The 25,102-nt window shown below is 35.9% G+C and overlaps 3 protein-coding genes across 4 annotated transcripts; 2 read left to right on the top strand and 1 right to left on the bottom strand.

The window, feature by feature from the left end:
- Positions 1-2,737: 2,737 nt before the first annotated feature.
- Positions 2,738-3,849, top strand: LOC133313620 (pentatricopeptide repeat-containing protein At4g38150-like). Its single transcript, XM_061515016.1, has one exon. The coding sequence runs from the start codon at positions 2,793-2,795 to the stop codon at positions 3,723-3,725; it is 933 nt and encodes a 310-aa protein (XP_061371000.1). The 5' UTR covers positions 2,738-2,792; the 3' UTR covers positions 3,726-3,849.
- Positions 3,850-4,038: 189 nt separating this feature from the next.
- LOC133313608 (DEAD-box ATP-dependent RNA helicase 3, chloroplastic) lies at positions 4,039-10,158 on the bottom strand. 2 transcript variants are annotated; one of them, XM_061515001.1, is made up of 10 exons: positions 9,665-10,158; positions 9,185-9,315; positions 8,690-9,104; positions 7,659-7,757; positions 6,887-7,111; positions 5,859-6,236; positions 5,207-5,350; positions 4,982-5,077; positions 4,531-4,817; positions 4,039-4,412 (listed from the first exon to the last, which is right to left on the bottom strand). In XM_061515001.1, exons 1-10 carry the CDS (start codon positions 10,058-10,060, stop codon positions 4,328-4,330), a joined length of 2,256 nt encoding a protein of 751 aa, XP_061370985.1. In that variant the 5' UTR covers positions 10,061-10,158; the 3' UTR covers positions 4,039-4,327. The 2 variants fall into 2 exon arrangements, with proteins under 2 accessions (XP_061370985.1, XP_061370986.1); XM_061515002.1 differs by having other exon boundaries at positions 4,039-4,403; positions 4,528-4,817.
- Positions 10,159-19,966: 9,808 nt separating this feature from the next.
- LOC133313613 (uncharacterized) lies at positions 19,967-23,920 on the top strand. The gene is made up of 6 exons (XM_061515010.1): positions 19,967-20,320; positions 20,400-20,473; positions 21,083-21,232; positions 21,536-21,821; positions 22,710-22,943; positions 23,135-23,920. The coding sequence occupies exons 1-6, from the start codon at positions 20,165-20,167 to the stop codon at positions 23,498-23,500; spliced, it is 1,266 nt and encodes a 421-aa protein (XP_061370994.1). The 5' UTR covers positions 19,967-20,164; the 3' UTR covers positions 23,501-23,920.
- The last annotated feature ends 1,182 nt before the right edge of the window (positions 23,921-25,102 follow it).

Genomic DNA, 25,102 nt, shown 5'->3' on the forward strand with positions numbered 1-25,102 from the left:
TCAGTTGTATACTGTTCAACTGATAGTTCTCGCTGCTTGAGATTATGGTACTCAATAAATGCCTCCTGCCAGTAGCGAATGGGTAAGAATTTTTGTTGTAACAGTTTCTTCATCTTATCCCAACTTCTGATCTTTGACTTCCCTTCTTTGTTTCGCTGCTTCTTAATATGTTCCCACCAAATTGAGGCATGCTTCCTCAATTTGATAGCGACCAGTTTGACCTTCTGGTCTTCTGTCAAGTCTCTGATATCAAAGACTCTTTCGACGGTGTGTAACCAGTCGATGAACTCATCTGGATGAGTGGTGCCCTCGGATTTCGGGATCTCAATCTTCACCCCAATATTGGCAAAAAAGGATTGATTTCCAGGTTGACTTCGTCCTCGTCGCTCCTATTTCCAGTTCCAGAATGGGTTTTCGTTCCTTTCCTCCTCATGAGATGATCTTTCAGATTCCCTTCCTTCATTTAACTCGTCCAACTGTGTTTGGGCAAACCGTTGTTCGAGCTCCTGAATTGGTCTACCTTGTTCTGCCATTGTAGCAGTCATTGCTACCGTTGTGGCGTCTCGCGCGTCGATGTATGGTTGTTCATCGTCGCCAAGAAGGGTGTTACCACGCTCTCTACCGCCGCCATCGCCTCGACCCCGTCGTCCACGACCTCGACCGCCGTTGTTCTGTTCAGCCATTTAAGTTACAACCAGAGCTCTGATTACCAAATAATGCCGAAGCAGTAACCTATTGGCTAAACAGAAAGAAGAACGAAACAAAGATTGTGAGAAAACACTATTTCTCTTTTCTTAATTTTATTTAACCAAAAACAACCAAATAACAATAGGGTTCTCCAAGTCTTAAATAAGCAAAAATAAAATAAAAAAGAAGTAAATAACTATAATCATGCGCAATCAAAGGAGATAACGCACAATCAACGCACACTCAAACATAATCTAAAATAACAAAAAGGAAATAACTAGCAATTATTAAAATTTCCTAAATAAAGAAATAAATTATGGAAAAACTCCTTCCAAGTGAGTCACCCCGGTGCATCACCTTTTGTGGTAATGAACTTTCTTTCTCATGGTAATAAGATTTGTCGTTGTTCACCCGATTCTTTCCTTTTGAAAATGAACTTTCTTAACCATGGTAATAAAATTTGTTTTGGATGCAAGACTTATCAATCTTTTTTTAACTTATCTTTAACTCACGGGCTTCCTTCAATTTTTTTCTGTTCATCGATTTTCTCCATAAAATTCCATCTGTTTTTTTTTCATCCCTGTGCTTGAAAATATTCGCTGCATGCTCAGTCCTTCAAATATTATTGAACAGGCTCTCTTACTATTTGTGAAGTTGGCTGAACCTGTAAAACTACCAAAATGAACAGGTTGGTACCGATTGCTTCCATATAATTTTTTTTTTGCTCTGTTTCATCGACCATTTTGTCTATGCTATATATATTGGACTGACGTTTTCCCCTATTTTGAGTGATTGAATCATATTTTGATTTGGCTGAAAAAGCATGACATTTCATGTATGAAAAAGAATGACATTTCGATTTTGCTGAAGATATCCCTGCCATATATATTGATGTATCCAGTATCCCCCTCACTACCCGGGTAAATAATTGCATACCCGGGCATCCCCTTACTTACTCGGGTAAATATTCAACATATGTAAGAACAGATTTATTTCGCGAAATATACCCGGGTAGGGAGGAGGATATCCGAGTATCTTAATGGTCAACGGTCAAATAGGGGCAAATTGGTGTTATGTTTGTTGAAAATGTTAAACTTTTAAAATAATTTATAAACGAGGGCAAGATGATAATTTTTTACTAGTAAAAGGTTACAATGATCAAAAAGCCCCAATCTACCCATGTTTGACCGTTGACCACCCATTTACCCGGGTAGACCACCCAGTTACCCGGGTAGAAAATTATTTACCCGAGTACACACCCGGTTACCCTAATACATATCCTTATTTACCTTAGTACACACCTGGTTACCCTGGTACATATCCTTATTTATCCTGGTACACACCTGGTTACCCTGGTACATGTCCTTTTTTACCCTGGTACACTCCCAGTTACTTTGATACATATCCTTATTTTCAAAGCTCAATCGTGAATCCTGCTCAAATCCATCAATGAAGAAAACGTGGTTAAATGTGTTACTTCACATTAAAAACCGTGAATCTCGCTAATATTAAAGCTTTTAAATTTTATAAAAATTTAGTCTTACTTCACATTAATTTTAAAATATATACATAATTTCACTCTTATTCACAAAAAATTATGGATATGCAATGAAATCTTTATGCCTTATAGACTAGGGACTCAATGTGCATACCTCACTAACACTCGCTCTAGCTAAAGGGGATGTTTTCTTGACAAATTTTTCATATAAATTACAAACACATTTAACCACGTTTTCTTGATTTGAGTGGGATTCACGGTTGGGCTTTGAAAATAAGGATATATATCAGAGTAACTGGGTGTATACCAGGATAAATAAGGACATGTACCAGGGTAACCTAGGTGTGTACCAGGCTAAATAAGGATGCATGTACCGGGTAAATGGGTGATCAACGGTCAAACAAGGGTAGATCGATGTTATATTTGTTGAGAAAGTTAAATTTTTAAAATAGTTTATAAACGAGGGTAAGATGGTAATTTTTTATTAGTGGTCAAAAAGCCCTGGACTAGCCTCTCTTCTTCTTCTTTTCTTGCTATTGCTAGAAATTGGGCACCAAAGTCCTAAATCACACGAGGACAAGGCGTCGAGGCTAGAGAGTATCAATCAATGGCTTTCTATAGCAGAGGCACAATCACAACAATATCTCGCGCTTTATTTTTCACCTCTAACTCTAACAGCTACGCTTCACCCTTTATCCGCACCTGCCTCCAATGTAGATTTCCCACATCACTGTTACCTCTTTCATCTGCACCCATTTCAACATACCCTTCTGATTCTCTCAAAGTTTCCAACTTTAATGCCATTCAACGGCATTTCAGCTCCACCAAGAAGAGCATAGACACCAAGGTCAATTTCTCTCTCTCCGATTCCGAGACTGATGATGAAAATACCCCGAAAGAGATTGACAAGAATAAGAAGCTACCACCACCCCCTTACGACCCCTTTAGCAAGAAGCCAGCGATAGAAGAGCCAAATGACCCCAAGGATTTGCAAGAGATTTTTCACAACATGAGGGGCGGTGACGGGTTGTTCAACCATGCAGTCAAGATGTTCGACGCTTTGTCCAAAGAGGGTCTCACTCACGAAGCATTGGAACTCTTCCGCCAGATCAAAGACAAAGGTCAAATGCCCGACGTGGTGGCCCACACGGCCATCCTCGAGGCCTATGCCAATGCTCGACAACCAAAGGAGGTTCTCAAGGTTTACATGCGCATGCTTGCTTCTGGGGTCTCTCCTAATGCTTACACCTACGCCGTTCTCATCAAGGGACTTGCTACTGCTTCTGATGCCAAGTTTTTGAGGGACGCCAACAAGTTTGTTTTGGAAATGATGGACAAGGGGATGAGACCCAATGCTGAGACTTACACCTCACTATTTGAGGCATTGGTCAGAGAGGAGAAGCTTGATGAGGCTGCACAGTTACTGGAGCAAATGAAGGCCAAGGGGTTTGTTCCTGACGAGCAGGCTGTTCGTGAGGTTCTCAAGAATAAAAGGGGCCTTCTTTTCAGAACTGTCTTCAACATTCTTTTTGGCAAGTAGCTAGAAGCTACTCCACTCTTAAGCATAGTGTGGATGGTTTAGAACATGTAATTTTGGGGGACAAATGGAATACTGAAATGACATGTGCATCTTGTTTGTGTCTTTGATTTTATATATATGGTTTTTGTTGGCTATGAATTTACATTTCCTTTTGGTCCACATGAATGGTAAATTGGTGTTACTAACAATAATCACAAAATTAGAAATCAGATTGGAATTTTGGAGAAGCTTGATTGAAAGGAAAATAATAGCGAAGGACCAACTCATGATATATATTAGCAATATCAGGAGCAATTGGAAACATATTCGACATATAAGGCTATTCCTTCTTTTCACTGAAACAAATTAAGGTTCAAGCGAATCATAAACATGACGGTTAAGCAGACAAAACAGCACCATACATTTACTGTTCTTGCTAACTATAATTGCCGCAATACAAATGATAAATAAATTTTACATTAAGAAAGGGTAAAGAAAAAAAAAAAAAAAAACTACGACCAAAAGTGGAGGGAAGCATATTTCAATTTCTTGAATCCATTAGACAATCACCAGTGGCAGCTCAATTCTGGGACAAGGTGGCGCCAAAATTGAAGACGCGCAAACTAGAAAAAGTCTCTTTTTTTGGGACAATCTGATGCCCGATGCCCAGCTTGTCCACAATTAAAACAGGCCCCTCCATTGCCGCCTCTGCAATGCAGATTAAGATGTCATGAGTTATACGTAAACCTATATATACACAGATGAATCTTACTATAACTCGCATAGGAAGAAAATTAACAAATATAAGTAAAACAGTTACTATAACCTGTTTGATGATGAATGCCTGCTGGATCGTCCACCTCCAGTTAGCCAGTCATCCCCGCTGCTTCTTCCCATTGGAGACCTGCTGTTGCCAGATCCATAACTTCTACGACCTCTCCCAAATGTATCACCAAAGACATCATCAGAATCTTGACCCCCTCCCCATCCCCGTCCTCTCAAATCCCTAGAACCTCCTCTCTGATCCCTAGAACCTCTTCGGTTAGTTCGATCTCTGTTAGAGAACTTCCCATAGTAATCACTGGCAGGCTCATCGTCTTGCAAAGGAGGTAACTGCCAATAAAAAGTAACATGAGAAATCACATTTATCAAATTAGTAATCCAATAAACTAATACCAAAATATGGTGTTTTGGTTGGGGAAGAAAACCAGCACAGACACACATAATCCACAGAGAATTACAAAACAAAAAATATTAACCAAACATTGTGATTTTACCTTGGTGATCTTGGAAATTGTGTTGCCAGGGGGTATGTTCTTATTGAGTAACTCTTTAGCAATGTCCTCCGGAAGATCAAAAACAGCTCCTTGAACCTGATATTGGGATTAGCAACGTTCAAGTAAATTGAATAGTGTGATGATTATCTTAATAGGACTGAAGTTCCTAACAAGAAAATTACACAACAGAATTAAACAATACTATTCAGATACAAAGTTACGAACCCTTCCATCTTCAATTAAGCATATTTTTCCAACTTCATCAGCAGCTGGAGAATAAACATCAGAAAGAAACCCAGTGACTGATCTTGCAGAAAGAAATCCCCTAGATGTAACTGGATCTCGAGTCAGTTGTAACGTAATCCATCCCTGCAACACTAGCATTTTAATGAGCAAACCAGATAACACTTGCACAAAAACAGCATTAGTATGTAAGATCATCTATGAATGAGAGAAATACAGAACTTTAAAATAAATAAAAACTAATTAATTTAGAACCACCTTGTCTAATATTTTTTGCAGACTAATTTCACCTTATAAATTAATCAAATACGAAGTATGAACTGGTTTTTCGAAATCTTAACTGATTAACCAACATAAAATATTAAACCAAATATACCAAGTTTTCTGGTTTTTTGAGTTTGGTAGACACCTAATAAAATTGAATGATATTATCCTGCAACTGCTATTCTTCCAGAGCAAAATTTGCATTTTCTTGTTCAAACAGATTTTCTTTTAGACGCACATGGCACAACCTTACAAATGTTCATGAAGTATAAATCATTACCTATAATCCAGAAAGAATTAGGGAAACAATAACTACTTTAGAAAATTTTAAGACTTGAACTTCAATTGGAAATATAAGTTTCTACATTACCTGTTCATGGTTGATAAGAGATCGAGATGATGGAGGTCGAGAGAATCCACTCAGCTGTGCTAGTGCAGCTGCAAGGGCACTTGCTCCTTGTTCTTCAACCAGCTTTTGTGCAGTTGCCGCGAAATACTTCACAGACTCAGGATGAACTCTATTAAGTGTAGCGACAACTTGCTCGGCAGATGAGTCCAAAATTTCTTCCATAGCTGGCGGACTAATAAATTCAAATTTGCAGCCTACATCACGCGCAATGGATCCAACTGTTCTTCTCTGGCTACTAGTGTACATCAGAATGGCAGTACCCGCTTTTCCTGCACGCCCAGTACGACCAGAGCGATGTACAAAAGTCTCAGAATCATTGGGAAGTTCATAATGTATAACCTGAAGAAAACAATGTAATGCCAACAAGCTTTTCAATACGTTGAGAACAGACAGAGATTCAGTAATAGACCAAAGCAAAAAAACCTTTTAATTCAAACATAGATCTTAAACTTCTCTGGTGGTAACCAGAATTTAGATTGAGACAAATTAATTAATCAACCTATTGTTTACACAAACATTTTATAAAATATAAAATTCTAATTACCAAGTCAAATTAGATAGAGTACAGTGCTAAAGATTCAATAATAAGGTCAGATGCAGCAGAAATATCTTTTATATCAAAACAGATAATTCAAATTTAGAAACCCAAAACCTTAAACCCTAAACAATGACAAGCAACCCAAACTTGATTGAGAAATCCTAATCCAGAATAGGCAATAAAGTCCTAGGTATAGGATATCTAACAACCCAAATTTCTGGACCCCATGCTTCCAACAATGAGTTAAAACCTATATCTTCAATTAAAAACCCTAATTTCCAAATTAAAACAATCTGAGTGGTTGGGTTCATTCCTTCTGCCTCAATTGGTATTAAATATAAAATGCATGATAAGAACTTCAAAACTGCTAGAATTCAAGACGATTCTTACAGAACCAAGACTGGAGATGGGATGTTTAGTCGTGGACCTAAAAGCATCACTTTGAACTTACCAAATCAACATTGGGAATATCAAGTCCACGAGCTGCAACATCAGTGGCAACAAGCACTGTGAATTTCCCTTGCCGAAAACCGTTCAATGTTCTCTCTCTCTGAGGCTGAGATATATCACCATGCAGTGCTTCAGAAGTTATACTACTTGTTAATGCCAATGATACTTCGTCAGCATCTTTTTTTGTCTGAGTGAAAACAATAGTCTTCCCACCCTTTGCATAGACCTAAAAGACATAGTAACATTCAGCAAAATTATTGAACTGCCCTCTCTTATCTTCAAGAGTAACTTAAAGTACATTTGGAAACATAAAATTAACTGATTTAATATATATTTTGAATTTGCAGCAGCAAAATGAGTTTTTGACAATGCACAGTATCACACAACCAACTCTTCCAAAAGCTTAAATCATTGGGTGAAGGCACATGAATTGTTTTACTGTATCTATTAACACAGCCATAAGTTGGTGTCTAGGTATTCAACGTGAATTACATCCCACTATGAAAATGATGATAAAAAGCTTGCTTGCTCAGTATACATGACTGCTACACCATGGATTTCTTTAAACAGTTGGTAACCTGCTTCCTTCAATTATCTCAAAAAATTGCTGAACAAGTTTCTATTGTATTAGTATTTGAAATGACTTTTGGTTTCCATAACTAATAATAACAGTAGAGTAACTCAACATATATACTAAAATAACACTCAGAAATGCAAACTGCAGAGATTACAAAACATCAAGCCAAGATTGTAAAAAATATCTGCAAACTCACCGATATAAGATCAGAAAGGATTGTCCGCTTTGAAGTGGCAGTGGCTGATATAGCATAAAGTTTGATCCCTTCAGCAAGCTTTTCTTCTTCTTTACCGACCTTGTTTAAAGAAAACAGAAAAGCATCATAAACATTTTATTTTATTTTGGAATTAAAATGCATTATAATCATGATTAAAATAACTTAAACATTAGTTAGCACAATTCCAGCCGTATGATAGAAAAAATTAGAAGAAAAAGTGAAATAGATACAGTTGTAGTCCAAATTCATCAATGCCTTCTCTTCTTTTCTCTCCAAATCCATTATACCAAACATAGCATAAGATACTTCCAAACAGATGAAAACAGGATTATGATGAGAAATTGTACAACTGTTGTTAACTAAATTATTCAGGACAGGGGCTGCACACTTGCAATGACCACATTATGAGTAGCTTTTTATCCACAGGAAAAAATACTCTGTAAAAAGTCAGTATACAAGCTAAGGATTATGCTAAGACATGCAGTCAACACAAAAGCCCTTATTTTCAAGTAATTCTTGCCATTCAGGCGAGTTTTACATCAATAAACCTCAAATAGTAGGGGTAGGATACATCTATGTAACTCTATAGTCAACACAGATTGGGAATTCAATTTGTAAAAATCAAATAAATGAGACATCTACTGGGGAATATAATGCATGTATTCTCCTTGAACAATATTCCGACTCCCTTTTGTAAAAGTTTACTCACATGCTCACAGCCAACTGCCAAGGCTGACAATGTTTTATAGCTATACTTCTTTCAGCCACAATCCGATTATCATATGGAGCTTGTTTCATGCCATGACACTAGCTCTCGTTGACCAAAAATATGAGATGATCATGTTACCCACTAAACTTGTCACGTGACATATAAAGAGAATATCGCCAAATGCCAACACAATTATATGCTGTAATCTACACTTGCACTCTATAAAATAACAAGTATTTAATCAACTATACTTGATGTATATTTAGAGAGGAGAGACGACAAAAAGTAACAAAAAATTTACCAAATCAATTGTCAATGGATTGTTCAAATATTTTCTTGACAATTTATTCACCCAACCCGGCATGGTTGCAGAAAAAAGCATGGTCTGCCGCTGAGATGGGACCTTTTGTAAAATCATTTCCACATCCTCCTCAAACCCAACAGCAAGCATCTGATCGGCTTCATCAAGGACCAAATACTGAACTTCACTCAGTCTAAGGCTGTTCCCTTTTATTAGGTCAATAAGTCTACCAGGTGTTCCAACCACTACATCAACACCGCGCGTAAGTGCACTTTGCTGTGTTACATAAGAAACACCGCCATAAACACAAACTGTGTTTAGATAAGGTGCAGATTCTTTTATCTCTTTCTCTACTTGCTTTGCTAACTCCCTAGTAGGTGCAAGAACCAATACTCTAGGAAGACGACCAGACCGCCTGCAATAAACAAACAAACACATCATTACATCAAGCAAGCCTAAAATCGATAGTGTGCATTATGCACGAATGATGCCAACCTCAGAGGACTCTGTTCATCATCAGTGATACCCTTAATAACTGGGATTCCAAATGCTAATGTCTTCCCAGTCCCAGTCTTTGCTCGAGCAATGATATCTCTACCTTCTAATGCAGGCACTAACACAGCTCTCTAATCACACAAAAACAATAAAAAATAAAAATGATACAAGTTAGACAATCAACACTAGGAGACATGGTAAAGGCATAGCGCATAAATTTGGAATAAAAGTAGTTCAAACGGATACTTACAAGAACGAAGTTGAACAAACACGAAATTAACCAAAAGCAATAAGCATATGCAAGATATTAGTAATTTCACATTTTATCCAAAAAAAAGCATATGTACATTTGAGAGATAAGTGAAAGCATAGAAAAGCACATGTTATCATGAAGCAATAAGTAGGTATCTTATAACATTATCTACACATGTTGTTGTTGAAAAGTTAGAAAATAATAATAATAATAATTAGAATGGAGACCTGAATGGGGAAAAGGCTAGTGATTCCACGCTTCTGGAGGGAATCGACAAGGCGCGAAGGCAAACCAAGCTTGGAAATGTCAAGCTCGTCGACGCTGACGCTAACAGGGGTCTCTGTTTCATAACCATAGCCAAACTGGTCGTCACCAGAAACATTATCCAAAACCTTGAACGCTTCTTCGGAGAGGATGGAAGAGTTGGGAGTGGCAATGGCGGAAGGAACAAAACAAAGTGTGGGTTTGTTGTTGGTGTTTGCACGGAGGAGGGTGTTGAAGCAACGGGACTTGTTGTCCAAGGACGATTGCAAAGAAATGGAGGGTGTTGGCGTTGCCCTTTTATGCAGTTCGAGAGAGGGGGATTGGTATATGGAAGAAACACCTAAAATGGAAGAAGCCATTTTGCGTTGGAACTCGGGTTCCAAGCTTGAGCCCCTTAGGTTTGAGGAAGTAACACTGCAAGAAGAAGATAAGGCTACGCACCTCTAACCCTGTGACTGTGAGTATGGCTTTATAAACCACCACCTCGTGGTGTGAGTGAGATATTTCAGGTAGGGTCTTTTCTATGCCTGCGTTGTAAGAAACTTATAGATATTTATTTACGTTCGTTTTTTATCGGACACAAATTAAGATATTTTTATAATTATAATTTATTTTAAAATTATAATATTTTTTATTATTAAATTTTTTTAATCTTTCAACTTAAAATGATGTCGTTTTGAGAATAAATATAGTTAATTTATCTAGGGATAGGATCAATTTACACCGGTGTAAGAATAATAAATCTTACACTAAATCTGAACCGTTGATTTTCGTGCATCCAACGGTAGAGATTTATTGAAAATTAAAAATTAATTAATGAGTGAGACCTAATAAATCTTAACCGTTAAATGCAGAAAATCAATGGTTCAGATTTGATGTAAGACTTATTATTCTTACACCGATGTAAGATGGTCATGCCCCATTTATCTATATTCATTATAAAAACATTAAAGCTTGTATGTTTTTTAATGTTTTTATTTTTAAGGTTTACTTATACACGTCTTTAGCACCAATAAATATTGATCATCATTTACTAGGGAGATATTAATATATGACATTACCATTATGATTTTATATTTTTACGATTTTTTTATCAATATTTCATATATTTTTACGTTCTTATAATTTTTTATGATTTTTTTATGTTACGATTTTACATTTTATGATTTTTTATCCCTTTTTCAATTTTATGAAAAATTTCAATTTTAACTACTTTGTACATGACTTTATAATTAATATAGGGTTTTGCATTTGTCATGTTGCATGACAAATGCAAAGTTTCCTACACATACATCGATATTTGTGTTATATATATATATTTTTTTTTTAAACATGATGGACCCCACACTTATTGTCTCTATAACATGATAGGAGAATTGTCCTACAACATGATACTTATTTTTTCCATATATATATATTTAAGATTTAATATTTTTGCTTAGCAATAATTTTGTTTCCTATAGGAGTATGCCTAACTAACTTTTGATTTGTATTATACTCAAATCAAATTATTGTCAAAATTTACCGAAAAAAAAAAAGTTATACTCAAAAGAACACGATATTAAAAACCTAATCTATGGAACTGGTTTATTTTTAAGGAGGCATTTGTTTGGTAGAGGGATAAATTATATATTACAAAAAACCTTACATTGTCATTGAGAATCTTATTTACTCATGTTCTGTATAAGGATTGTACAAATTTTTCTAAAAAAAAAAAAAATTATCAAAATTTTATTTTATGGAGCCGATTTCCAAGTTAGAATATCACCAGATTAGTGATATTCTTGGATTCCCATCAATGAATTTTTTTTCCCAATTTTTCGAACAAAAATACCCTTGTTAAAGCCCTAGTGTGGGTCACCATTGGTAGTAGCCTCACAACTTGAACCTTGCACCGATTCGAACATCACCTGTTTCTCCATCAATACCACGACAAATTGGGCTAGTATTGTCCTTACAATTTCGAATTCAACCCTCGAACACAAGAATCCGTCTCACAGATTCACGCAAGTTCCAACACGTGCAAAAATTGTTAGAATTTGGATATCCACACAGATGCAAGTGACAACCACACAAATATATCTATGAAGAACTTTCTGTTGTCAAATCTATTCTCTTGATCTCTTGATCTATTTGATCTACTTGATCTCTTGATCTTTTTCTTTTTTCTCTTTTTGACATAACTGACTCATTAATATTCTAACTGACATAACTTCAAACTCATTAATGTCCACTAACACAAACCTAAGGACATGACTCTTCACCAGAAAACTCTTCACATTTCTATTTTCTATTTTCTGTTTTATCTCATTAAAATTTAACCCAACAAAACTCCCCCTTAAATTTTAATTCTTTTTTTTTGAATTTTCCACCGATTGATTTTTTTCGCGCTGCTTCCATGTTGCACTCCTTTCTTCATTTTTTTTTTTTTTGTCCGGCGGTTCCTTCATTGGTGGAAGATAGACAGTCTTGAATGTTCCTCTGTCGACCTCATCCTCCAATATACTTCCACATCCATTCTTACACGTATGATCTTCACACAAGTCATCATACTGATAAGTATCTGTATCACTATAACGTCCCATTAGTTTTACAACACCTATGCCAATTTTAATAATTTCAGATTCAACATGTGCTACATTAATAGCACGTTGGGCCTCTTCAACCATAGTAACCCCATCACTCATTGAGGACCGTTGATTCCCATCATCAAGCAAATAACTCAACTCATCATTTTCTGATTCCGCCCCACGATCTTCTTCTGGTTTACGCTTGAGCCAAAATGATTCCACCATAAAAGTAACTCTAGGCTCCTCATCGCCGGGTTCCCTATCCACAATCACACTTTCCATCTTTCCGCTTTCAGTTTCTTCATCGTCGAGTTCTTCTTCATCGAGTCCAGCTTCCACGCGCCTCAACAATGGAATCTCAGACCACCGTCCTCCAGGGAAATGGTCTCTTTTCGGTGGTGTCGACATCTTCCACTTCCACCATAAATTCAATGCAGTCTTCGACTTCTGACTTCCAACCCGAACCGCACCTATGCCGGTCTCCGACATCAACCTCATCACGCCGGGGTCGAGCTCTTCTCCAAAACATGAACTCGGTGATTTAGCCGGGATCTCACCCAACCCGGTTATCAACACGGAACTCGGATTCGCGGTCTCCTCCATGCCGGTCTCCATCAAGCACCTCGGCTTCTCAATCTCCTTTCCGATTTTCGACTCTGTCTCCAGACACTCAGGTTCCACGAAGTCTTCTACCTCGACAATAGACTCGTCGTTCCCGTCCTTCTCCGCTTCGATCTCGGCTCCTTCGTTCTCCTCATCTTCTATCTCAGCTCCTTCGTTCTTCTCCTCTTCTATCTCGGCTCCTTCGGCCGCAGTCATCTCCATCGTCTTCTTCTCCGAGTCGTCTCTTACGCATTCTGACACGTCAATCTCCTCCGCGGATGCGTTGCCGTTGGCAACCTCGGATTCCACCATCTCGGTCTCTTCTTCATCCGCATCATTTTCCTCATCTTCATCATCATCATTGAAGATTTCATCTTCTTCATTAATCAGATCAAAACGTCCAGGCAAGTATTTTGTTACGAAGGCCATTAGAAAATCCTTCCACATATTATTAAAGTCGCGGCAATTCCATGTACGGAACCATTTGATTGCGCTTCCTCTGAGTCTTCTCATGGCTACCTGCCATTTGTCCTCCGTCCAGATTTTTTCTTTCCAAAAATGTTCCTTCAAACAGAGAAGCCAATCTAATGCTTCATCCTTATCTCCATGGAAGAGTGGCACTTCCATCTCGTTCTTTTCCTCCATAGCCCAAGCTCTGATACCAATTTGTTAGAATTTGGATATCCACACAGATGCAAGTGACAACCACACAAGTATATCTATGAAGAACTTTCTGTTGTCAAATCTATTCTCTTGATCTCTTGATCTATTTGATCCACTTGATCTCTTGATCTTTTTCTTTTTTCTCTTTTTGACATAACTGACTCATTAATATTCTAACTGACATAACTTCAAACTCATTAATGTCCACTAACACAAACCTAAGGACATGACTCTTCACCAGAAAACTCTTCACATTTCTATTTTCTATTTTCTGTTTTATCTCATTAAAATTTAACCCAACAAAAATGGGGTTCTTCTGGTGAAGGAAAACCAACGAGGCAAGTGTTATTGTTAACAACAAGTTTCGTGTGAGAATGAGAAACTTTGGAGTAAATGCTAAAAATAGGGTGCTTTCGGTGAAAGAAAACCAAAACGTCAAAAAAATCACTAAGATGTACCATTGCAGAAAACCCAAATCTATGTCATGCTTGAAGGGGAGGTGGGTTATAGAAGTTAGTTTTGTGAAATCACCTCACACCCTCAATGATATTTGATGATCAACCAAATATGTAATCAGGAAACTTTAGTTTGACCTACCAAACACCTTGTTGATAACATTCATGAGAAATTAATTTTCCTAGCGTAGGAATGAAAAAAATTCTTCCCCTATCAAACAAATGCCCCCTAGATGTAAAAGAGTAGATTCATAGGAAAACATGCCCTTTTAAGTAATTTGAAATATAACATTAAACTTTTATCAGTTTAAAATTTGATATGAGATACAAGAATAAGCGTGCATTTAGCAATCATGTTAAAATGCTGATGGAGAAAATAAAAAATAAAAGATATTAAATATATGGGGAGGGGTATACTTACCATCAGGTAAGTTTATCACCTTTACAACCAATCTAATCATCGTTAGATTAGGATTAAATCTAACGGCTCATAATTATCCCTTATAATCCTAATTTTCTCTCTCACATTCCCTCTCTCTAGGTTTCCATCCTTTCTTCATCCTTATAGTGCTATGTCGAAATTCAAGATTTGTTCTCATTTGTTAACATGTTTCATGAATCCGTTTATGCTACCAGTGGGAGGGTATTTATGGTTGACCAATCTTTTTAATAAGATTCTCCAGACGAATAAGATGCCTGATGTATGGAGGAAAAGTATGATTGTGTCTATCTACAAAAACAAGGGAGATATACAGAATTGTTCAAACTATAGAGGCATTAAGCTAATGAGTCATACTATGAAGTTGTGGGAGAGGGTTATTGAACATCGCTTGAGGAGAGATACCAAGGTTTCTGTAAATCAATTTGGATTTATGCCAGGAAGATGTACCATGGAAGCAATTTTCTTGATGCGACAACTAATGGAAAGATACCGAGAAAAGAAAAAGGACTTGCATATGGTGTTCATAGACCTTGAGAAAGCATACGATAGGGTCCCAAGGAAAGTTTTACGGTGGGTCCTGGAGAAGAAAAAGGTTCCATTAAAGTATGTAAAGGCAATCAAGGATATGTATGATGGGGCTACTACATGTGTAAAAGCTTGTAACGGATCATCAAGTTATTTTCCTATCACGGTAGGTGTACTCCAAGGGTCGGCTCTAAGTCCTTACCTCTTTGCCTTAGTTATGGATGAACTAACAAAAGATATTCAAGAGGAAGTGCCATGGTGTATGCTTTTTGCAGACGATATTGTGCTTATTGATGAGAACAAGGAGGGTGTTAATAGAAAACTTGAATTGTGGAGAAGCACATTGGAATCCAGAGGATTCACATTAACTCGAAGCAAGACTGAGTATCTGAAGTGTGAGTTTTCTCTGGTACGAGATGAGGACCAAGAACCTGTGCATCTAAATGGTCAAGAGGTACCCAAAAAAGAGGCTTTTAAATGGGCTCCATTTTACAAAACGGTGGAGAGATTGATAAGGATGTAAATCACAGAATCAGAGCAGGGTGGATGAAATGGCGCAGTGCATCTGCATTTTTGTGTGACCGCAAAATCCCCCTAAAGTTAAAAGGAAAATTCTATAAAACGGCAGTAAGACCGGCAATGCTATATGGAGCAGAATGCTGGCCAGCACATAGGCAACATGAGCATAAGATGGGAGTAGCAGAGATGAGGATGTTAAGGTGGATGTGTGGTTACACAAGGATGGATAAGATAAGAAATGAAGATATTCGACGAAAGGTCGGAGTAGTACCGGTAGCCGAGAAGATGAGAGAACATAGATTGAGGTGGTTTGGGCACGTGATGAGAAGACCCATGGATGCTCCTGTAAGAACAGAAGTTTGTTACCAAGAGCTCAACACAAAAAGAGGCAGAGGTAGGCCGAAGCTTACTTGGGGGAAAGTAGTAAAACAAGATTTAATGGAGTGAGATATAGATTGGCGGACAGTATGTCTTAGAACGGAATGGAGAAAAGCTATAAGTATGGTGGAGGGTTAGACCCGCTGTTATTCCTATGTTCCAGATGGTCCCTTTTTAGTCCTTTTCCCCTTCATTTCCCCCACTTCTTCTTGTCCCTTTCTTTTTTACTTTTATTTATTTATATATACATATATTGTTATTTTATTTTATATTTTTATTTTATTTGTTTATTTTTATTTTTATTTTTTATTTTTATTTTTTATTTTTTATTTTTATTTTTATTTTTTTTATTTTTTTATATTTTTATTTTTATTTTTATTTTTTTTTATTTTTATTTTTTTTTAACTTTTTTTCAACCGTTTTGTATCTTTCATGTGGGTTCATCTACCACTGACCCCAATTAATTTGGGATAAATGTGTTGTTGATGTTGATGTTGATACAATTCATTATTCATCGCCCTGAACCTCATGCCAACAACGACCCTGACAACGGTTTTCCTTTCTTCGTCCATGTTGCCCGCAGAGGAAGAAGCTCATGGCTGTCAAGAAAATTTATCAATCAGTAAAATTATCAATCAGCCTAAAAAATATATTGTATTGTGAATAATGAATTGTATTAGAGAAAGAATTATCAATCGACATACATATATAACGGTTCAGGATGAATAATGAATAGTATTAGAGAGAAATGATTTTCAAATCTAGAGAGAGAAACAAAGAGGGGATGGAACCTAGAGAGAGACAGAGAGGGAATGTGAGAGAGAAAATTATGATTATAAGGGATAACTATAAGCCGTTAGATTTAATCCTAATCTAACGATGATTAGATTGGTTGTAAATGTGATAAACTTACCTGGTGGTAAGTATAACCTCCCCTAAATATATATTTATGAATTTGTAATAATGGTGTTCTGTTGGCTACTACATAGGCCCAACAGGTCAAACCCAATAATATAGCCCATTTTTAGAGCATTCTAAAAAGACGTCCTATACCCCTACACTGACAGCATGTCTTGTCTAGCGACAAGACTTGGCTCATAGGGAACAACTCTCCTCTCTATATATCCTTTTCCCTATTGAAGTAAGAAGATGATCTTCTCATTATTCATCTTATGAGCGGTTCTATTACTGCCATAGTCATAGACATCCCATCCCAATTTTACACACAACACCTGGAAAGCTCTCATAGAGCCATGGTTCCTCTCTTGGTTATTAAGATCACCCCTATATCAACATATTATATTCTCTGCGGGATACATTTATGAACTCTTAGCTATTCAAATGAGAAATCCAAAAATTATTTAATGCTTTATTCTTTATGTAATGAAATATATTAACCGATCCTTAAGAGCCTGTTTGGATCCTCTTATTTTTAAGCTAGAAGCTACTTATAAGCTAAAGCTAAAAAAAAGAGCTTAAAAAAAGAAGCTAAAAGCTGTTTGGAAATTACATAAAAATTTTAGCTTAAAAATTAGTTAAAAGCACATATTTCAAGAAAATTATTTCTCTCTCTATCTTTATCACTCTTCATTTAAAAAAAAAGCACACAATTCAAGAAAAACAGATAAGAGCTTAAAAAAAAGCTCCTCCTAGGAGCTTTTAATTTTCAACTTTTTTCTTCATTATAAAAAAAGAGCTTTTCGTTATAAGAGCTTTTTTCAAAATCTGTTTGGCCTAGCTTATGCTTATAAGTAGCTTCTAGCTTAAAAATAAGAGGATCCAAACAGGCACTTAATAACTTTAAGACACTTATTAACAAGATCCTCTTAAATTTTTTTTAAAGTCTATTAGATAAACTGTGGTTTCTTAATTAAACCGAGAAAAATTTCGTCGACATTGTAAAATCCTATTAGTTTAGTCAATTTTCATGGACAAATATTTGTTTCTCATTAGATTTTCTGAGTTATCACCATCTAACAAATATAAATATTAAATTAATTTTAGGATTTAACTATAAAATCCTAATTCTAAATTATACAATCCATAAAACACAATTATGTAATACAATCTACAGAAAAAGAAATATAATTTACTGACTTCTTGCTTATATTAGTTTTGAGTTTGTTTTGTATATTATTTTATGGAAAAACTGTAGGAAATCTTAGATTTATGCGGAAGCGGTTTAGGACCTAGTACATTGGTATGCTTACCGAATCATCCTTGTTTCACAATTACCTCTCGGTGCGCAGGTCTCGTGTAGAATCTTCCCTTGTAGGATTCCTCTTCACGAACAGCTCACCTCAGCGCCGCAGCACGAACAACCTCCTTGAAGCTGGACTGTGACAGATCTTCCAAACTATCTCTCGAGGAGGAAGGGGAAGTGTGTGGGCACTCGTTCAGATGATGAACGTCTGCCTCTTTGGTTTGTTTCTGATGATCTGTTCACCTTGGAGGCACAAGAGGAGAAAACTATGAATATATACGCTTAGGTCTTAGACATAACTCAACCCTAAGCCTCATGGGCTCAAGTTTCACTGAAGCCCAATAGGACTTTAGTGACCAAAAGAGCATATATCCAACAAAAACGAATAAGAATGAGAGGTGTTAAGCTTTTTTTTTATCATCCTGGCGCCAAACTATTTTTCCACAGGACCTTCCCTAGAGTATCGTCACCGCAGTAGAGTTTAACTACCAAGTACGGGATAGATTGGTGTGGTTCCTCTACGCCTAAGACACCAGAATATCGAACCATGAGTGAATAAAGGCATAAGTAAATTCACCATAAGTTTTGATTAGATTGATAGTCTTTTTAATCTTGCAACGAGTATATTTATCTAAACTTTTCAGGAAAAAAAACAACATTTTATTTCCATCTAAATTTATCTTAAAAAAACATATCCATTGTTATGTTTGACACTTTATCGAAAAAAATCTTCCCTCGTCATGATAAATCGGAGCAGAACATGCACACAAAATTTTAAAGAAAGAAAAAAAAGTTATACTTATTATCTATTTTTGTTCATAATTATATTTTAATCGTTAAATTTTGTTAATAAACGGTATTATTTATTATAAATTAATAATTAATTAATAAATTTAATTTTTAAAAATAATAATTATTAATTGATGAAAATTAATAATTAAAATATAATTATAAGAGATTATAAATAAAAATAGATCTAAATATAACCTTCATTTACAAGAAATTCGAACAAAAAAAATATTGTGCACAAGTACAAGGTGACTGTCGAAACTTCCAATTTCAGTATTGATATGGAACAAACATATACTTTTTTTTGCAAGTCATTGCAAAAAGTCTTACAACTTACGCATAATTTTTTTAGGATTCTATAAAGAAATATTACTCTGACCATCTTATAAATTTCTGTTAAAATTCAGGATATAAATTATAATTTATTTAGCTATCAAAGGCTATGACCATTTTATTTGATTCCAAATTGAAAAATAAATAAATATTAACTCCCAATTGTCGTAAACAATATTTTAGTGAAACTATTTTTATACATAATCTGACTTATTTATAAAAGAGGAAAGATATTGTAAGAACCAATTAGTGTTACTATCAATCAAATTCATCGTTAGATTGATTATTTGATCCAACGGTTATATTCATTTCTATCTTTGTGTGGTTATTATTCCTCATATTTAATATTTTATATTTATTTCTACCTTTGTATGGTTATGAAGCATTAAATATGGAGAATCATAACCATACAAAGATAGAAATAAATATAACCGTTGAATCAAAATAACCGATCTAACGGTGAGATTGAGTGATAGTAACATTGGTAGTAACACTAATTGGTTGTTACAATATCCTATTCCTTTATAAAATTCATTTTATTTTTTATAATTTTAAAATAAAATATTAACAAATCAAAAAAATTATGTTCATAACATGCTACACATGTATATCATACTAACTAAATTATAGTCCAAACATATGAATCCTATTTTATTTCCATATGAATAAGCAAGAAATGAAATGAAATGATGATTGTTTGAGTATTATTTACAAGTACAACCATAAAAGACGTTAATAAATAAATATATATCTATTTTGTATACGTTGGAACTCGGAATAGAAGGTATGAATTTGTGTGTTATCGGCGCTGTGCCTCCTTCAAATCCTTTACAGCGAAGCCAACAGCCGCCATTATTAGGTGCCAGTTCAGCATTCCGATCTGCAATTATTCGCTTCATTCTCATTCTCATCCAACAACTTCACAGATCTACTTCCGTTTCGATTCATCATTCTTCGATTGTGGTTAGGGTTCACAACACAAAATGGGGGAACTGGTTCCAATCTACTTGTACATCATCGCTTTCTTTTGCACAAGTGGAGCTGTTACCTTAGCGTTGCTACACATTTATAAGCACCTTCAAAATTATACCGAGCCCACTTACCAGCGGTTCATTGTTCGGATCGTTTTTATGGTGCCGGTGAGTGATTTAATTAGAATGAATCCGCCTTTTTCTGATTCGATTTAATCAGTTTGATTAATTTATTTTTTTCTGACAGGTTTATGCGTTAATGTCATTCTTGTCCCTTGTTCTACCTGGGAGTTCAATCTATTTTAACTCCATCCGGGAAGTGTAAGTTGTTCTCTGTTTCTGTATTCATTTGTGTTTCATGGTTCACACTTTGGTTTGTGTGATTTGGGTGATTATTTTGTATCCAGTTATTGCTTAATTGTATGAGTATAAGAACTATATTCAATTGTTCTGCCTAAGTCTTGATTTAGTGAGCAGCCAGAAATAGTTATAGTTGTTTTGTGGTAGAAATTTCTGGTTTGATATCCTACTCCGGATTCCAAGGATAAAGTATATGTCTTGTCCTTTTACAAGATTTATTTAGCTTTTGAGTATGTCTGAAGATATGTAATTAGGTTTTGTAGTTTTTCACTTTGTTAGCCGGTAGCCATCAATGCTTAAGAATAGTGTATTCTTCTTATCTTCTGTTGATTATGTCACTGAGGCGGCGAAGGAGAGTGCTGCAGCGGCAACAATGCTTACATATGCAGTCATAAGGATGGAATGGCACTTCCTTTCCCCCCCTTTATTAGTGTGATTTGGTTCTCTTTTACATTCTTTAGTTCCTTTGAAAACTTAGTTCACTAATCTCCCTTGTTTGTTTTAAAAATATAAATGCATTTATTAAATAGGAGCAGTGTATTTATTGCATTCTCTTGTCTGCTTTTTCAGTTATGAAGCTTGGGTCATTTATAATTTCCTATCATTATGTCTCGCATGGGTTGGTGGTCCTGGAGCAGTGGTCATAAGTTTAAGTGGTCGTGTTCTGAAGCCATCATGGTTTCTGATGACTTGTTGCTTGCCTCCTATACCACTGGATGGGTGAGTTTTGATAAATCTGATGCATATTTTGGATTAAAAGCCTTTGTGCCTGAAAATATTTTATATTCCTTGAAAACAGATCCCTAGAATTTTCCATTGAGTTTTTAATGAATAACCTAACTTCTGTTAGTTGTTATGATTAGGTTAGTAGTGCAATATGAAAACTTCTTTTTATAGATTACTGCAAAATGTAAATCTTGGGATCTCAGAGATCCAAGAATTCTGATACAAACCTGTAACAGAGTAGCATTATCATTATATGATAGTTGGTGATCATCTCTCACTTCTGAACTTTTACTGCAGGCGCTTTATACGTAAATGCAAGCAAGGGTGTTTGCAGTTTGTGATTTTGAAGCCCATTTTAGTTGCTGTTACACTTATACTTTATGCAAAGGGGAAATATAAGGATGGCAATTTCAGTCCAAAGCAATCTTACTTGTACCTTACAATCATATATACATTCTCATACACAATGGCTCTCTATGCTCTAGCTTTGTTTTATTTGGCATGCAAGGATCTGCTTTATCCATTCAATCCAGTCCCAAAGTTTATCATAATAAAATCTGTTGTATTCCTGACTTATTGGCAGGTAATTTTCATACCTCTTTCTTCCCTTGTATTATCAACTGTATTCATTGCCCATTGTATGGTAACGTAGGAAGAACATAAAATGACAATTTTAATATTTTTGTGACTAAAAGAAAGGATGTTAATGTTATGTAAGAAGAATACTGTTGTGAATTAGGGCGACTTATTTTATCTTAAGATGGTTTATCAATAATTTGTCAGGAGCAAAATTTTTTGACTTCCCCCTCCAACTAAAAAGGAGAATAAACATTTTGCACCTTCAATTCTAAAATAGACTAATCTTTCCGTATGGAAGAGGTGCTGTATATATTCTGTAATCATTGTTTTGTGATTGTGAAAATTCAGGGAGCTAACATTTTATATTAATACCTCTGGTAATATATATGCCAGAAGTTGGATTTGGTGTCTTTGTTTTCTTCTTTGGGACTAGCGTAGTATAAATTTTATTTTTATTGTAAAAGTTATCACTTATCAGTTTCCTACAAATTTGAACTTTCCTTCTCCTGTCTCTAATTTTCGTAGGTTTATTCTTTTCCCAGTTTTGCGCATAACACAATTTTTTTTTTGCAAAATCTATAACTACATACTTTAGATTTGGTTATAATAATAATGAAATAAAAAACACAATCACACCCATTTATGGGTGGCAGTGTGTGTCAATAATATTTTAGTTTGCTATTACCCTTTTTTTTTTTGGTTTGGGAGGGGGGGGGGGGGGTTAGCTTTATCTTTTATTACACTTATTTTTGTTGAATACACAAAGGTTGGTGTATGGGATCTAATTTAGAGTTTGAAGATGTCTCGCTGTTAATTTGATGTTGTTTGGTACATTTACTGTGTTTCTGTTAGAGATTTGAAGCTGGGTGACTTTTTGTTTTTGATATCTTAGGGTGTCTTAGTCTTCCTTGCTGCAAAGTCGGAATTCGTTAAGGATGCAGATGAAGCTGCTCTACTTCAAAATTTTATCATCTGTGTTGAGATGCTTATTGCTGCTGTGGGCCACTTTTATGCATTCCCATACAAAGACTATGCCGGTGCTAACATAGGTGGATCCCGTGGTTTGACAGCTAGCCTTGCTCATGCTTTGAAGTTAAATGACTTTTACCACGATACAGTCCATCAGGTGAGTCTCACTTTTCATATTCTGCCCATATTTTTATGTTGCTAACGTATTTCTGTGTATCAGGATTAATGCCTAGATTTGCAACCATTATGTTGCAATTCTAGTTCCACCTGATCTTCACTATAGTTCTGGCTATCCTTTTGCTTGTTTGATCTCTACTGATAGTCTGATATTACTTAAACTTCTTGCAGTTTGCACCAACATATCATGATTATGTTCTCTACAACCACAGTGAAAATGAAGAGGGAACAAGGAAGTATAGGTCACGAACTTTTGTTCCAATTGGCCCAGAGATGGATACTGTGAGAAGAAATAAGCATATGTTAGGAACCAAGATAGATGACATACAGCTCTCAGGTTTCTCTTCTTCTAATAGTAGCACTCCCTCAAATTCTGATCCCATCTCCGATGCTTCGCATTCTGGTGCAATGAAATCTTCCTTACTTGTGGATGTGTCAAATTCTGTATCTGTGCCATACGATTTGACGCTTATTGATTTGGATGCATCCAATTACCCTGAAAAAGTTCCTGCAGCTGATAAAGCTGGTACTAGGTGACCTTGAACAACGTTCAGAGCTAAGTTAGTGGGAAAATTGTCATTGCCGAAGAGAGAAGAGGAGACTAAGAGGGGCATCCATCGTCTTTTCTATTCTAGGAGAGAATTAAGAGCCAAGTGTGGTTTGTTTGATTCCAGGAAAGAATTTAAGCAGATCTGGCGCAATGTTTGTGTTGATGTAGCTTAAAGGCCGCCGTAATCGATCCCCAGCAAACCGATCCTCGATTGTCCTCAGTTTTCGTACTGTATTTGTCTCCATTGAGTGTGTACAGTGTGCACATTATAGATACAAAACTCGATGGCATACTTCAAACATGACATACCGAGTGAATATGAATTAGAACTAAACTAATTGATTGATTCTTTTCTCCTTTGCAACTTGAACATAACGATTACCGTTAGGTTTCATAGAATGTCATTACCATCATTTTTTTTTTTGCATGTATTTGTATTGATATTTGCTCCAAAGTTTAAGTTTGTGCTTCTGGAATGTCTCCTAGTGCTTCGTGATCCACATATCTACTGTCTTGTTGCTGCTAGCAACTTCTGTATCACGTGATCCAATCTTTATTTTTATAAGGTGGACCAAGTTTTAGTTACTTCGTGTCAAAGGCCTCGAGAAACTGAAACCGTATACTACCCATTTTTCATAATTTCATATCATTCAAGTTGAATTTATAAAGATGCAAAAATAGTTGCCAACTCATTCGCCTTCTTTATCTTAATCACTAAAATGTAGTGTCAGTCTGTACACTAAAAAAAAGGTATTATCAGTCTGTACTTTGTACCTGTTTGATAATTGTTTAACAATGAACATTACCATTTTCCCAAAAAATTATTAAAACTCGTGCTTGCATTTCCATCGTGATCACTGATCGAATGTTCTAATTTCAAGCATGGTTCATGACTCACTAGTTACTTCGTCAAAGCATGGCTCATCCTCATGTGTATTTCTTAGTACGTAGCGATAGTCGTCTTCATTATGATCCCAATCGTTTTATTTTGTTGCCATTTAGTGAATTTCTTTAGGCACGTCTGCTGTTGTCACCAATGCACGGCTTGGTTCATGTTTTGGTTTGGACCACGACAAACATTACCTAAGCTTTTGCCCCACAGGTTTGATAAACGATGGTCCTCACTCCTCATTGGACAAAGCGCTGATGGGGACGGCTCTTATTGGAAATTTGGAAGTTTGTTTTGACTTATATGGCATCATAAGGATAACGAAGGAGGTTGTTACAGGGGTTTGTCTTTGCTTTTATAGCTACATAAGCAACGACCATAACCATAGTTTGAACACAAAAAAAAAGATTGGAAGTGTAAAGAAAAGATAAAAAAAAAAGGGTCAAACATGTAAGGGAGAACACAAAAGGCACGTGACCGTCCATCTAAAAGAACCCGAGCTTATCCGAGTGTCCACGTGTTAAAGTGCTTAATGTATAAGATAGAAGAGGGAAGAAAAAACAAACATGTGTTTGTGTTTAGTGGTGGCGCGACGCTAGCTAAGCAAAATCAGGGGCGTTGAATTTCTGCTGTTAAGATTTCAGACCCCTTTTTCTTCTTCTCCTTCACACATATTTGTCTTTATCTTTGACCAATTCAT

The sequence above is a fragment of the Gastrolobium bilobum genome, unplaced genomic scaffold (assembly GCF_033153095.1).
Source record: "Gastrolobium bilobum isolate Gb01-03AN ecotype WA unplaced genomic scaffold, APGP_CSIRO_Gbil_v1 utg33260, whole genome shotgun sequence".
NCBI lineage: Eukaryota > Viridiplantae > Streptophyta > Magnoliopsida > Fabales > Fabaceae > Gastrolobium > Gastrolobium bilobum.

Coding starts and splice junctions, on each gene's coding strand:
- LOC133313620 (XM_061515016.1), top strand. CDS start 2,793: ATGGCTTTCTATAGCAGAGGCACAATCACAACAATATCTCGCGCTTTA.
- LOC133313613 (XM_061515010.1), top strand. CDS start 20,165: ATGGGGGAACTGGTTCCAATCTACTTGTACATCATCGCTTTCTTTTGC. Junction 20,474..21,082: donor TTTAACTCCATCCGGGAAGT/GTAAGTTGTTCT, acceptor CTGCTTTTTCAG/TTATGAAGCTTGGGTCATTT. Junction 22,944..23,134: donor ACCACGATACAGTCCATCAG/GTGAGTCTCACT, acceptor AACTTCTTGCAG/TTTGCACCAACATATCATGA.
- LOC133313608 (XM_061515001.1), bottom strand. CDS start 10,060: ATGGCTTCTTCCATTTTAGGTGTTTCTTCCATATACCAATCCCCCTCT. Junction 5,078..5,206: donor GCTTAATTGAAGATGGAAGG/GTTCGTAACTTT, acceptor TCCCAATATCAG/GTTCAAGGAGCTGTTTTTGA. Junction 4,413..4,530: donor AGGCATTCATCATCAAACAG/GTTATAGTAACT, acceptor TCTGCATTGCAG/AGGCGGCAATGGAGGGGCCT.